The 15,000-nt window shown below is 42.8% G+C and overlaps 1 protein-coding gene across 1 annotated transcript in view; it reads right to left on the bottom strand.

Annotated features, from left to right (window-relative positions):
- LOC115187971 (DENN domain-containing protein 1B-like) overlaps nt 1-15,000 on the bottom strand; it is a gene marked incomplete at its 3' end in the record, with an annotated part of 47,266 nt that overhangs the window by 9,068 nt on the left and 23,198 nt on the right. Inside the window, exons 9-10 of the mRNA XM_029747061.1 lie at nt 10,087-10,187; nt 5,690-5,735 (exon numbers count right to left, since the gene is read on the bottom strand). Of these exons, the coding sequence (XP_029602921.1) occupies nt 5,690-5,735; nt 10,087-10,187 (147 nt within the window). The remainder of the gene's footprint in view (nt 1-5,689; nt 5,736-10,086; nt 10,188-15,000) is intronic.

Here is a 15,000-nt window from a genome sequence, read left to right as displayed (position 1 = left end):
ATATATATATATATATATATATATATACACCAAAATGAAGAAAAACGAATAAAAATACGCTCTGCATTAGTCATTAGTTACAAACCATACTATTATGTCTGCGGTGCTCAGTAGACAGGTGGGGATCGGGGGCGTGTGTGTGTGGATCAGGTGTGTGGATCAGGTGTGTGTGTGTGTGTGTGTGTGGATCAGGTGTGTGTGTGTGTGTGTGTGTGTGTGTGTATCAGGTGTGTGTGTGTGTGTGTGTGTGTGTGTGGATCGGGTGTGTGTGTGGATCGGGTGTGTGTGTGTGTGTGTGGATCAGGTGTGTGTGTGTGTGTGTGTGGATCAGGTGTGTGTGTGTGTGTGTGTGGATCAGGTGTGTGTGTGTGTGTGTGTGGATCAGGTGTGTGTGTGTGTGTGTGTGTGTGTGTATCGGGTGTGTGTGTGTGTGTGGATCGGGTGTGTGTGTGTGTGGATCAGGTGTGTGTGTGGATCGGGTGTGTGTGTGTGGATCAGGTGTGTGTGTGTGTGTGTGGATCGGGTGTGTGTGTGTGTGGATCAGGTGTTTGTGTGTGTGTGTGTGTGTGGGGGGGGTGGATCTCAACATTGTCACTTCGATCTGTGACAGTCTGGGATATGGAGGCTCTCATATACACAATCACATAGTTACGCACACACACAAACTCTCGCACACAAACACACACAGTTACACGCACAATCACACAGTTACACACACAGTTACACACACACAATCACACAGTCACACACACAGTTACACACACACACACACGCGTAGATGAGCAAGCATACAGGCACATACACACACAGTCATATACAATATGTCACAGTGGTGGCTGAGGAGGCTTGCATGCTGTACTGGTCTATTTATGCGGTGCAGGAGAGAGGGTCTGTCACTGGTACAGTGTGTGATAAATACTGCTCCCGTCAGGTACGACACACACACACACACACACACACACACACACACACACACACACACACACACACACACACACACACACACACACACCCTCTGATCTGAAATCCTGCAGCTTTGAACTGATTCATGTAGAGTGCCGTCAAAGTATTCACACCCCTTGACTTTTTCCACATTTTGTTATGTTACAAAGTGAGATTAAAATGGATTTAACTGACATTTTTTTGGTCAACGATCTACACAAAATAGTATAGAACATCAACGCGAAAGAAAAATTCAAACTTTTTTTTAAATGAATGGAAAATAAAACCCATAATATATCTTGATTAGATAAGTATTCAACCCCAATACATGTTAGAATCACCTTTGTCAGCGATTAGAGCTGTGAGTCTTTCTGGGTAAGTCTAAGAGCTTTGCACACCTGGACTGTACAATTTGTAAGATAACGCCGACAGACATGGCATCTCAGACATGGCATCTCCTAAGCAACTTTTTATTACTGCACTGTTGGTGCTAGGAGCACAAGCCTTTCACTACACCCACAATAACATCTGCTAAATATGTGTATGTGACCAATACAATTTGATTTGAACATGATACTTTAAAAAAAAATCTTCAAGCTCTGTTAAGTTGGTTGTTATCATTGCTAGACAGACATTTTCAAGTCTTGCCAAAGCTTTTCGAGCCAATTTAAGTCAAAACTGTAACCAAGCCACTAAAGAAAAACGATCAATGACATTTTGGTAAGCAACTCCTGTGTATATTTGACCTTGTGTTTTAGCTAGCAATGCTGCTGAAAGGTGAATTTTTCTCCGTGTTGAAAAGCAGACTGAACCAAGTTTTACTAAAAAAAACATAACATTTTTGACATGCGTTTTTCTGGATATTTTTGTTGTTATTCTGTCTCTCACTGTTCAAATAAACCTTCCATTAAAATTATAGACTGATCATTTCTTTGTCAGTGGGCAAACGTACAAAATCAGCAGGGGATCAAATACTTTTTTCCCTTCGCTGTACCAATAGTTGCCCTTCTTTGCGAACCACTGGATAACCTGGCATTTGTGGTTGAATCTGTGCTTAAAATTCACTGCTCGACCTTACAGATAATTGTATGTGTGTGGTAAAGAGATGGGGTAGTCATTTTAAAATTATGTTAACCACTATTACTGCACACACACACACACACACACACACACACACACACACACACACACACAGTCCATGCAACTTATGTGCCTTGTTAAGCACATGTTTACTCCTGAACTTTAGGCTTGCCATAACAAAAGGGCTGAATGCCTCCTGAGTGGCGAAACTACAGACCCGGGTTCAATCCCAGGCTGTGTCGCAGCCGGCCTCGACCGGGAGACCCATGGGGCGGCGCACAATTGGCCCAGCGTCGTCCGGGTTAGGGGAGGGTTTGGCCGGCAGGGATGTTCTTGTCCCATCGCACTCTAGCGACTCCTGTGGCAGGCCGGGCTCAGTGCACGCTGACACGGTCACCAGGTGTACGGTGTTTCCTCAAACACATTAGTGTGGCTGGCTTCCAGGTTAAGTGGGCATTGTGTCAAAAAGCAGTGCGACTTGGTTGGGTTGTGTTTCAGAGGACGCATGGCTCTCGACCTTCGCCTCTCCCGAGTCTGTACGGGAGTTGTAGCGATGAGCCAAGACAGTAACTACCAATTGGAAATCACGAAATTGGGGAGAAAAAGTAAAAAATAATAATTCAAAAATAAGGGTTGAATGCTTGCTTATTGACTGAAGACATTTCAGCTTTTCATTTTTAATTAATCTCTAAACATTTCTAAAAACAGAATTCCACTTTGACATTATGGGGTATTGTGTGTAGATCAGTGACAAAACATATCAATTTAACCCATTTCAAACGCAGGCTGTAACACAACAAACTGTTGTTCCAGAGGCTCCGTAATTGCGTCATACCATCCATACGGTGCCTTCGACCATACGGTGCCTTCGACCATACGGTGCCTTCGACCATACGGTGCCTTCGACCATACGGTGCCTTCGACCATACGGTGCCTTCGACCATACGGTGCCTTCGACCATACGGTGCCTTCGACCATACGGTGCCTTCGACCACACGGTGCCTTCGACCACACGGTGCCTTCGACCACACGGTGCCTTCGACCACACGGTGCCTTCGACCACACGGTGCCTTCGACCACACGGTGCCTTCGACCAAACGGTGCCTTCGACCACACGGTGCCTTCGACCACATCTTCAGATCAACCATAAACTGGATTTAAGGATAAAAGACAAATCTAATCCTTGATTCACACATGAATTGTCTGAGAAATTACAATAAATAAATGTAGCTTGGGCTAAGGATAGACTGAATGATACTACGTCCGATTGGCAGTCCTTCAGACATTTGGGAAATAAATGTCTATCTCTGGTTAGAAAAGTGAAATGAACATATTTATTTTAATTGTGTATCGGGGAGGGGTGGTAATCCAGCCAACTTCTGGAAAGTGGTCAAATCTTTGAAACAAAACTCGACCCCCTCGTTGCCCCAGCAGATTTTGAAAGCCTCTGGTCCCATACGAGACAAATCGGGAAATTTGTAGTGCTTTTAGTAACCATTTTACTTCCTCTGGCCACCTGTTTGAAAGGATAGTCTATGGAAATGTATCTCATTCCACTAGAGGGAGTCCTTTAGTCACCTCAGAGCAGCATTCTGTACAATCTGTTCTAACAGACTCACATACTACATTTCTATTTTAACCATTTGATGTCTAGGATGTATTAAGTGCCTTGCTAACAATCGATGTGAAGAAATCCAACAGGGGAGGTTCATGTGACCCCTTCTTACTACAGCTCACTGCCCCACGCATTGTTGAACCTTTTAACCTGGGGTTATCTCTAAGATTTGTAAAGCGGCATATGTCCTCCCCCCTGCATAAAGGCGGAGATCCTTCTGACTTAGCCCAATCTCCAAATGATCTTGCCTAGGCCAGGTATTAGAATCCCTGGTAAACTCCCAGTTAAGAGCTTTTTAAACTTCTCACTCTTTTCTAAAATATGCATCAGTCTGGTTTCAGACCTGGACATAGCCCTGTTTCAGCCACTATGCTTGTTTAGATGACGTGTTAAATTGCCTAGATCATGAAAAACATTGTGCTGCCTTATTTATAGACCTTTCCCCAGGCATTCGACACTGTTGACCATTCCCTACTCATTCAAAAACTGTCTGAAATGGGCCTGGATCAGGAGTCTTACAAAATGGTTTAAGAATTATGACAGACAGAACACAATGTGTGCTTTTTGAAGGTACATTTTTTAGAGAAAGATAGTCTCTCCATGAACAGCAGGAAGCAGATTGAACAGTGAACTTTCCTGCCAGTTCATGACTATGGTGACACCATTTGCCAAAATGCAGCAGCCACTACTCTTAAACCTTTGGATGCCGTCTACCATACCGCCCTTGGCTTTATTACAGGTGACAGTTTTAATACTCATCACTGCATCCTGTATCAGAAGGTCAGCTGGACATCACTAAAGTCCAGTACAACACTTCATTACTCCTTTGTTTTACAAAGCTCTTCTCCACAAGCTTTCGACATACCTCACTTCCCTGTTGAAATAGAAAAACATAAGATAACCAACCCTGCGAATGGGTTCGGTAACTCTTGAGGTCCCACTTGTCCCCACAAAGCTTGTTAAATCTGCCTTTGGTTTGAATGGAATTCCTCACAAAACAAAATATACCTGATGATGCTGATAGGGCAGTTGTTAAATGAGTTCACTGAAGTGTGCAATTATTTCAGTTGATTATTATAACGTGTTGTAATAACCTGATGTAATGTATTTACAGAAGTCTGATAGTTTTTCATCTGGTTGTTGCTGTATTGATGTTATGTTTGTCCTCAGGGCACCATTGTAAATAAGACACTGGCCTCAATTGGTCTCCCCTCAATAAATAAAAGTTAATAAAATAATTATAAAAACACAGTGATAGATCTACTCCCGCCCAACAGACCAGATCTCAATAATGAAGCACAAAAGCTCTGAGGAAACTCTGTCCCTGTCTTTCCCTGTCTTTGTTGCTCCTGTCTCTGTCTCGGTCTTTGGTGCTCCTGTCTGTCCCTGTCTATGTTGCTCCTGTCTCTGTCTCGGTCTTTGGTGCTCCTGTCTGTCCCTGTCTTTGGTGCTCCTGTCTGTCCCTGTCTTTGTTGCTCCTGTCTCTGTCTCGGTCTTTGGTGCTCCTGTCTGTCCCTGTCTATGTTGCTCCTGTCTCTGTCTCGGTCTTTGGTGCTCCTGTCTGTCCCTGTCTTTGTTGCTCCTGTCTCTGTCTCGGTCTTTGGTGCTCCTGTCTGTCCCTGTCTTTGTTGCTCCTGTCTCTGTCTCGGTCTTTGGTGCTCCTGTCTTTCCCTGTCTTTGTTGCTCCTGTCTCTGTCTCGGTCTCTGTCTCTGTCTATTTCTGTATTTCTGGTAAGCAGGCACACAACAGAGAAAGAGACAGAAAAGGAACAACATTGTCAACATTCTTTCATATTTGTTCCCAGCGTTGGATGCGTCAAAATAAATATTGCATCATTAAAATTGTGGAGAATTTAACAGCTTCATTAATTTACACAGCTGCAATCCACTCCACAGTACACATCCCCTCCACAGTGACAAATATGTTTAAATACTAGATATAAAAATATAGAAAAGGAATAACCACATCATAATGAATTGAAATAAAATATAGTGGGGCAGATTCAGAATCAGACTGTGATGGAGATGTAATATGATGTGAGTGTGACTTACCTCAAGGAGGCTAAGATGGACTCCTACCAGGTATGGCATGGGGGCACTATGGACCAGATCATTTGAAAGAAGGATGCGAGTCAGGACTAAATTATTAAAGACAATGACTAAATATGGTCAAATAAAGATCAGATAAACATAAGCAACAAGTAAAACAAACATTTTTAAGTTATTACAGTGATGTTACTGTGCCTTCAGCAAAACAATCCTCTACTTCAGATAATTGGCTACAAATAACGCTATTTACATATCCTTTTCCAACTGAGACCATTACCAACTGTAACGAGACACACAGTATTTACTGTTAATCATAAATCAAGCCTCAGAGCTGTCCTTGTAACCCAATCAGCTAGTGGCAGAGAGGACCAGGAGGACATGCCTGCAGCTCTCAACCAGGAAAACCGGATTACTCTGACTGGGGAAGGTCACTGGTCTCGAGGCTTGGCAGGGCAGGGCTGGGAGTATGTGTGGGTCCTATTGTGTTCTGTGGCCGCTGCCTCAATCAGGTTAGCTGTTTAATACGTTCTGTTCTTTCTCTGTAACACAGCTGGTCTGTCACAATACTGTAACCGCTATCCCTTGCAGACACACAGGATGCTGGAGTTATGGTATAAGACATGGTTAACTCTGTTTCAGAAGGTGTTTTTGACAGAGGGGACACCCATTATTATTAGAGGTTGACCGATTATGATTTTTCAATGCCGGTACCGATTATTGGAGGACCAAAAAAAGCTGAACCCGATTAATCGGCCAATTTTTTTTATTTATTTGTAATAATGACAATTACAACAATACTGAATGAACACTTATTTTAACTTAATATAATACATGAATAAAATCAATTTAGCCTCAAATAAATAATGAAACATGTTCAATTTGGTTTAAATAATGCAAAAACAAAGTGTTGGAGAAGAAAGTAAAAGTGCAATATGTGCCATGTAAGAAAGCTAACATTTAAGTTCCTTGCTCAGAACATGGGAACATATGAAAGCTGGTGGTTCCTTTTAACATGAGTCTTCAATATTCCCAGGTAAGATGTTTTAGGTTGTAGTTATTATAGGAATTACAGGACTATTTCTCTCTATACGATTTGTATTTCATATACCTTTGACTATTGGATGTTCTTATAGGCACTTTAGTATTGCCAGTGTAACAGTATAGCTTCCGTCCCTCTCCTCGCTCCTACCTGGGCTCGAACCAGGAACACATCGACAACAGCCACCCTGCAGAGGAAGGGAAACAACTACTCCAAGACTCAGAGCGAGTGACGTTTGAAACGCTATTAGCGCGCACCCCGCTAACTAGCTAGCCATTTCACATCGGTTACACCAGCCTAATCTCGGGAGTTGATAGGCTTGAAGTAATAAACAGCGCAATGCTTGAAGCATTGCGAAGAGCTGCTGGCAAACGCACGAAAGTCCTGTTTGAATGAATACTTACGAGCCTGCTGGTGCCTACCATCGCTCAGTCAGACTGCTCTATCAAATCATAGACTTAATTGTAATATAATAACACACAGAAATACGAGCCTTAGGTCATTAAAATGGTCGAACCTGGAAACTATCATTTCGAAAACAAAACGTTTATTCTTTCAGTAAAATACGGAACCGTTCCGTATTTTATCTAACGGATGGCATCCCTAAGTCTAAATATTGCTGTTACATTGTACAACCTTCAATGTTATGTCATAATTAATTACGGCCTTTGTTAGAAATAAATGGACTTCACACAGTTCGCAATGAGCCAGGCGGCCCAAACTGCTGCATATACCCTGACTGTTTGCACGGAATGCATGAGAAGTGACAATTTCCCTAGTTATAAGAAATTCATGTTAGCAGGCAATATTAACTAAATATGCAGGTTTAAAGATATATACTTGTGTATTGATTTTAAAGAAAGGTATTGATGTTTATGGTTTACCTAACCATAAACATCAATACATTGGTGCAACGACTTGTGCTTTTTTCGCAAATGCGCTTGTTAAATCATCACCCGTTTGTCGAAGTAGGCTGTGATTCCATGACAAATTAACAGGCACCGCATCGATTATATGCAACGCAGGACACGCTAGATAAACTAGTAATATCATCAACCATGTGTAGTTAACTAGTGATTATGATTGATTGATTGTTTTTTATAAGATAAGTTTAATGCTAGCAACTTACCTTGGCTTCTTGCGGCCCTCGCGTAACAGGTAGTCAGCCTGCCACGCAGGCTCCTCGTGGAGTGCAATGTAAAGCAGGTGGTTAGAGCGTTGGACTAGTAACCGGAAGGTTGCAAAAACGAATCCCCGAGCTGACTTGCCAAGTTAAATAAAGGTGTAAAAAAAAAAAAAAAAAACGGCCACAATCGGTGTCCAAAAATACCGATTACCGATTGTTATGAAAACCATTCCGATTAAATCGGTCAACCTCTAAGTATTATTATATTAAAACATGATCAGTATTGAAGGGATACGTCGGTATCTTAGCAACGTGGCTTTTTATCTACTTCCCCAAAGTCAGATCAACTCCTGGTTACCAGTTTTATGTCTCTGTATCCAGTATAAAGGAAGTTAAAGGTAGTTTCACGAGCCAACGGTAACTAGCGTGACTGGAAGTCTATGGGTATATCTACTAGTGGGCAGAGAATCACATTTAGCGGACAGTAAAACAGCTTTTACACTACGCACAAACATTACAGTAAACGTAGATGAATAAAATATTCTACTATATACTATATTCTACTATGATAATGAATATAAATACAGTATGTTATGTCACTGGCTCTTTTCAAATTATGGCACTGACTCTCAGAAATCCATAGGTTATGTTATGGATCTATCGTTGTGTGTAAATATTTGGCTTCAGTCAACATCAAGTCAGACTAGTTAGATTAGTGTTGGATTCAGTCAACGTCCAGTCAGACTAGTTACATTAGTGTTGGATTCAGTCAACGTCCAGTCAGACTAGTTACATTAGTGTTGGATTCAGTCAACGTCCAGTCAGACTAGTTACATTAGTGTTGGATTCAGTCAACGTCCAGTCAGACTAGTTACATTAGTGTTGGATTCAGTCAACGTCCAGTCAGACTAGTTACATTAGTGTTGGATTCAGTCAACGTCCAGTCAGACTAGTTAGATTAGTGTTGGATTCAGTCAACGTCCAGTCAGACTAGTTAGATTAGTGTTGGATTCAGTCAACGTCCAGTCAGACTAGTTACATTAGTGTTGGATTCAGTCAACGTCCAGTCAGACTAGTTACATTAGTGTTGGATTCAGTCAACGTCCAGTCAGACTAGTTACATTAGTGTTGGATTCAGTCAACGTCCAGTCAGACTAGTTAGATTAGTGTTGGATTCAGTCAACGTCCAGTCAGACTAGTTACATTAGTGTTGGATTCAGTCAACGTCCAGTCAGACTAGTTAGATTAGTGTTGGATTCAGTCAACGTCCAGTCAGACTAGTTACATTAGTGTTGGATTCAGTCAACGTCCAGTCAGACTAGTTACATTAGTGTTGGATTCAGTCAACGTCCAGTCAGACTAGTTAGATTAGTGTTGGATTCAGTCAACGTCCAGTCAGACTAGTTAGATTAGTGTGGATTCAGTCAACGTCCAGTCAGACTAGTTAGATTAGTGTTGGATTCAGTCAACGTCCAGTCAGACTAGTTAGATTAGTGTTGGATTCAGTCAACGTCCAGTCAGACTAGTTAGATTAGTGTTGGATTCAGTCAACGTCCAGTCAGACTAGTTAGATTAGTGTTGGATTCAGTCAACGTCCAGTCAGACTAGTTACATTAGTGTTGGATTCAGTCAACGTCCAGTCAGACTAGTTAGATTAGTGTTGGATTCAGTCAACGTCCAGTCAGACTAGTTAGCATTAGTGTTGGATTCAGTCAACGTCCAGTCAGACTAGTTACATTAGTGTTGGATTCAGTCAACGTCCAGTCAGACTAGTTACATTAGTGTTGGATTCAGTCAACGTCCAGTCAGACTAGTTAGATTAGTGTTGGATTCAGTCAACGTCCAGTCAGACTAGTGATTTCAGTCAACGTCCAGTCAGACTAGTTAGATTAGTGTTGGATTCAGTCAACGTCCAGTCAGACTAGTTAGATTAGTGTTGGATTCAGTCAACGTCCAGTCAGACTAGTTACATTAGTGTTGGATTCAGTCAACGTCCAGTCAGACTAGTTACATTAGTGTTGGATTCAGTCAACGTCCAGTCAGACTAGTTACATTAGTGTTGGATTCAGTCAACGTCCAGTCAGACTAGTTAGATTAGTGTTGAAGACATGGACAGAATCAAATAGAAAGTCCATTCACACTCTTCATTATGGAGCCTCACTGGATAATGGTGTGAGAGGAATGAGAAGAGGAAGGTGTGTGAATGTGTGTGTGCGTCCATTAGCAGAGTCTTACCAGCAGTAGTCCAGAAGATGTGGAGGCAGTACAGGGATGTAGATGTGTTGCCAGTACATGGGGTACAACATGGCAGCTGAACCGTGGACACACGCTGTTAACTACGGAGAGACGAGAGGGACAAACACAACACATTATAATAGAGACCCTCGAGGACAGAACTACCGCTGGTTTTCATTTTAAAGGTAGATTCAGCAAGAGAGCAAATGGCTCTGTCGTGTATAATGTCATCTTGCTAAATAAATGTACCTTTAATTAAAAAGCTTCAAATTTTAAGGAAACACCAAAATATTTAAAACCAAAGCACAGAGTACTGTATTGTAAATGCTGTTGGGGGAAGAGACTGTGTTGGGGGAAGAGACTGTGTTGGGGGAAGAGACTGTATGATCCGTTGTGTAACTGCTGCCAACGTATACCTCCCAACGAACCCCGCTAGTCAACACGGAACCCCGCTAGTCAACACGGAACCGCGCTAGTCAACACGGAACCCCGCTAGTCAACACGGAACCCCGCTAGTCAACACGGAACCCCGCTAGTCAACACGGAACCCCGCTAGTCAACACGGAACCCCGCTAGTCAACACGGAACCCCGCTAGTCAACACGGAACCCCGCTAGTCAACACGGAACCCCGCTAGTCAACACGGAACCCCACTAGTCAACACTGAACACTGTTAATCAACACTGAACCCCGCTAGTCAACATGAAGAGAACTAGACAGAAGACAAGTCGATTTCTGTTTTAGAAAATAATGTCAAATGACTGAGAGGTAGAGGGATACCCCCTTTTCTATCGCTTGACCACCTAGTAATTGTAATGACCTACACACACACACACACACACACACACACACACACACACACACACACTCACATGCACACACTCACATGCACACACTCACATGCACACACACATGGGCAGGCTCGCTAGCTCATCCTGCAGATTAAAAATAACATGATTAAATATGGAAAGACAACAGTGGTCTGAGGGCTCCGTGGGGACTTCATTAGGGCAAATTGCCAAAGAATGAAACATGAGTTAGCCAAGAGAGACCGTTAACACTAGCGCTACGGGCTAGGCCAATACCCCTGGGACCTGGGAGAAGCCGCTCCGCTTGAAGACTTCACAGCAAAGTGTGAACCGCACACACACACACACACACACACACACACACACACACACACACACACACACACACACACACTATCAGGAGACCTCTTGCCAACTCGTCAGCCAATGTCAACTGGCTGGAGAGCGAGTGAAAGCGGCCAAGCTTGGCGACTTAACTGAACTGATGCAAAGAGCACCCCCTTTAAAGAAAGATCCTGAACGTCTGTGTAGTCCTTAACAGATGAGCGGTGTGTGTGTGTGTGTGTGTGTGTGTGTGTGTGTGTGTGTGTGTGTGTGTGTGTGTGTGTGTGTGTGTGTGTGAGAGAGAGAGTTTGGGGGCAGGGAGGTTCAACCTTTTCATTTGTCATTAAGAGAGAGAGGCGCAATCATTTATTTTCCTAGAGTCACACCATCGTTAAGGCTTAATCAACTTTTAATTGGTGTCTTGCTCCACATATCTGCATATGCATATCCGCTCTCTGCCTCCTTCAAATAAAATACAACAATGCTACAGACTTGTCAGATTTAATTCCCCAGCAAACATTTTTCTTTCTAAGGAGGAAATAAATCAATTGTATGAATATTAATGAGAGAGTGTATCAGTTGGAGAAAGGAGAGTATATCAAAGCTGTGTTGCCCTTCTTGTAAACGGTGACAGTATAAACCTATTAAATAATGATGAAGAGAGGTCATTGGATCAGTGGTGGAGGGCCTCTCGTCACGCACAGGCCCTCCTCAGGGAGACAGAGACAGAGGAGGTTCACCCGTTGGTACCAGGAGGTAATGGGACAGAAAAACTAGCTAACCAACTCCAATTATCTCAGCCACACTGAGGTTTCAAGGTAAGCTTCACTTAGCTCCCAATTGGCCTGCTTCACTCCCAGGTTAAAAGACAAGAGGTACTATCTCTCACTTCTAAGGACGGGGGGGACGGGAAGGAGGGGGGTTCAACTGAAACCAAGAAAAACATTTCAAAAAGTAGAATTAGATGTGATGTGCTCCTCCTCCCTACAAACCTACCCGGCAGGAAGAAGATACAACCCGTATCTATCTACAGCCATATCTAACCCCAAACAACCCATATATATCTACAGCCATATCTAACCCCAAACAACCCGTATCTATCTACAGCCATATATAACCCCAAACAACCCGTATCTATCTACAGCCATATCTAACCCCAAACAACCCGTATCTATCTACAGCCATATCTAACCCCAAACAACCCGTATCTATCTACAGCCATATCTAACCCCAAACAACCCGTATCTATCTACAGCCATATATAACCCCAAACAACCCATATATATCTACAGCCATATATAACCCCAAACAACCCGTATCTATCTACAGCCATATCTAACCCCAAACAACCCGTATCTATCTACAGCCATATCTAACCCCAAACAACCCGTATCTATCTACAGCCATATCTAACCCCAAACAACCCGTATCTATCTACAGCCATATCTAACCCCAAACAACCCATATCTATCTACAGCCATATCTAACCCCAAACAACCCGTATCTATCTACAGCCATATCTAACCCCAAACAACCCGTATCTATCTACAGCCATATCTAACCCCAAACAACCCGTATCTATCTACAGCCATATCTAACCCCAAACAACCCGTATCTATCTACAGCCATATCTAACCCCAAACAACCCGTATCTATCTACAGCCATATCTAACCCCAAACAACCCGTATCTATCTACAGCCATATCTAACCCCAAACAACCCGTATCTATCTACAGGTTTGAAAGACCATGACATAAAATAGATGAAAAACAAAGAGTGAGAGGAGAAATGTGTAATCATTTTTGTTCTTTCTTTCTCAAGGGGCTCCACCAGAGAGATAAGGTATAATAAATAATAGATGTGTGGAACTAAATGGCTTTATACGCTCCACACAAGACCAGGTGCTTACTATTCCTGGTGCTTAATATTCCATTCAATGGAGAATCACAGATACAGTCCCCAAGAACAAATAGTGGATTAGGCCTGCTTTAGCTGCTGGCTCCGGCCCTCTGGGACCTGGGGTCCCCCAGTAATGAGGTACCTCAGCCGCTTCTCTGGCTGTGTGTGTGTGTGTGTGTGTGTGTGTGTCAGATGGGTCAGAGATTATACAGCCTGCTTCTGAAGGCACCAGAGCCCATGGAGCCATGACAGCTCTCCTGAGACCTGCCAGCACTCACATAAACTGACCACATTAAAGACACAACACTAGAAACTGACCACATTAAAAAGACACAACACTAGAAACTGACCACATTAAAGACACAATACCAGAAACTGAGAGAAACTGACCACATTAAAGACACAACACTAGAAACTGAGAGAAACTGACCACATTAAAGACACAACACCAGAAACTGACCACATTAAAGACACAACACCAGAAACTGAGAGAAACTGACCACATTAAAGACACAACACTAGAAACTGAGAGAAACTGACCACATTAAAGACACAACACCAGAAACTGACCACATTAAAGACACAACACCAGAAACTGAGAGAAACTGACCACATTAAAGACACAACACTAGAAATTGACCACATTAAAGACACAACACTAGGAACTGACCACATTAAAGACACAACACCAGAAACTGAGAGAAACTGACCACATTAAAGACACAACACTAGAAACTGACCACATTAAAAAGACACAACACCAGAAACTGACCACATTAAAAAGACACAACACCAGAAACTGACCACATTAAAGACACAACACTAGAAACTGGACAAATTAACGCTGCCTTTCCCCTTAACAGGAAACAGCAAGCTGTGGACCCTGTGTACTAACTAGTATTCTAATCCTACATAACTGTTGGTAATTCAACAATACTTTTGGCCCAATAAATACCCACTGTTAATTCAGTTTAATAAAAAATAAGAAATAAATCCTTGCCAGACCTGCCTCAAGACAATTATGGTTGTATAGAAAACTAACAACATACACAACCGGTGAGTGAGAACAAGCAGCTCAGGTGAATGTAGTTAAATCAGTGATATTCCGGGAATGTGGGTGACAGCAGACAGCTAGTTATCAAACACACCGTTGTTAACCATCAAAAAGCATGTCACATCACTTTCACAGGGCTCTGTTGTCTTATTCAGATGAGCTTTGTTACTCTGCCTTCTGAACATCTGCTTGAACAAGCAGACCAGGCCCACGCTCTCAGAGTTATGCTCCCCAAGAGGAGACCCTGCAACATACAATATATTATATTAGAAACTGGGTAGTTCGAGCCCTGAATGCTGATAGGCTGACAGCCGTGGTATATCAGACCATATACCACAGGTATGACAAAATATGTATTTTTACTGCTCTAATTACATTGGTAACCAGTTTATAATAGCAGTAAGGCACCTTGGGGGTTTGTGGAATATGGCCAATATACCATGGCTAAGGGCTGTATCCAGGCACTCCACGTTGCGTCGTGTGTAAGAACAGCCCTTAGCCGTGGTATATTGGCCATATACCACACCACCTCTGGCCTTATTGCTTAAATATATGCATTAAGCAGACGCTTTTATCATGCATGCCTTCCGCTCTCTCCTATCCCTCCCTCTACCTTCTGCTCTCTCCTATCCCTCCCTCTCCTCCTTTCTCTCCTCTACCTTCCGCTCTCTCCTATCCCTCCCTCTCCTCTACCTTCCGCTCTCTCCTATCCCTCCCTCTACCTTCTGCTCTCTCCTATCCCTCCCTCTCCTCCTTTCTCTCCTCTACCTTCCGCTCTCTCCTATCCATCCTTCTCCTCCTCTACCTTCTGCTTTCTCCTATCCATCCC

Source organism: Salmo trutta, unplaced genomic scaffold (assembly GCF_901001165.1).
Source record: "Salmo trutta unplaced genomic scaffold, fSalTru1.1, whole genome shotgun sequence".
NCBI lineage: Eukaryota > Metazoa > Chordata > Actinopteri > Salmoniformes > Salmonidae > Salmo > Salmo trutta.
The sequence above is the reverse complement of the archived record's forward strand: the minus strand, read 5'-3'. Positions and strand labels throughout refer to the sequence as shown.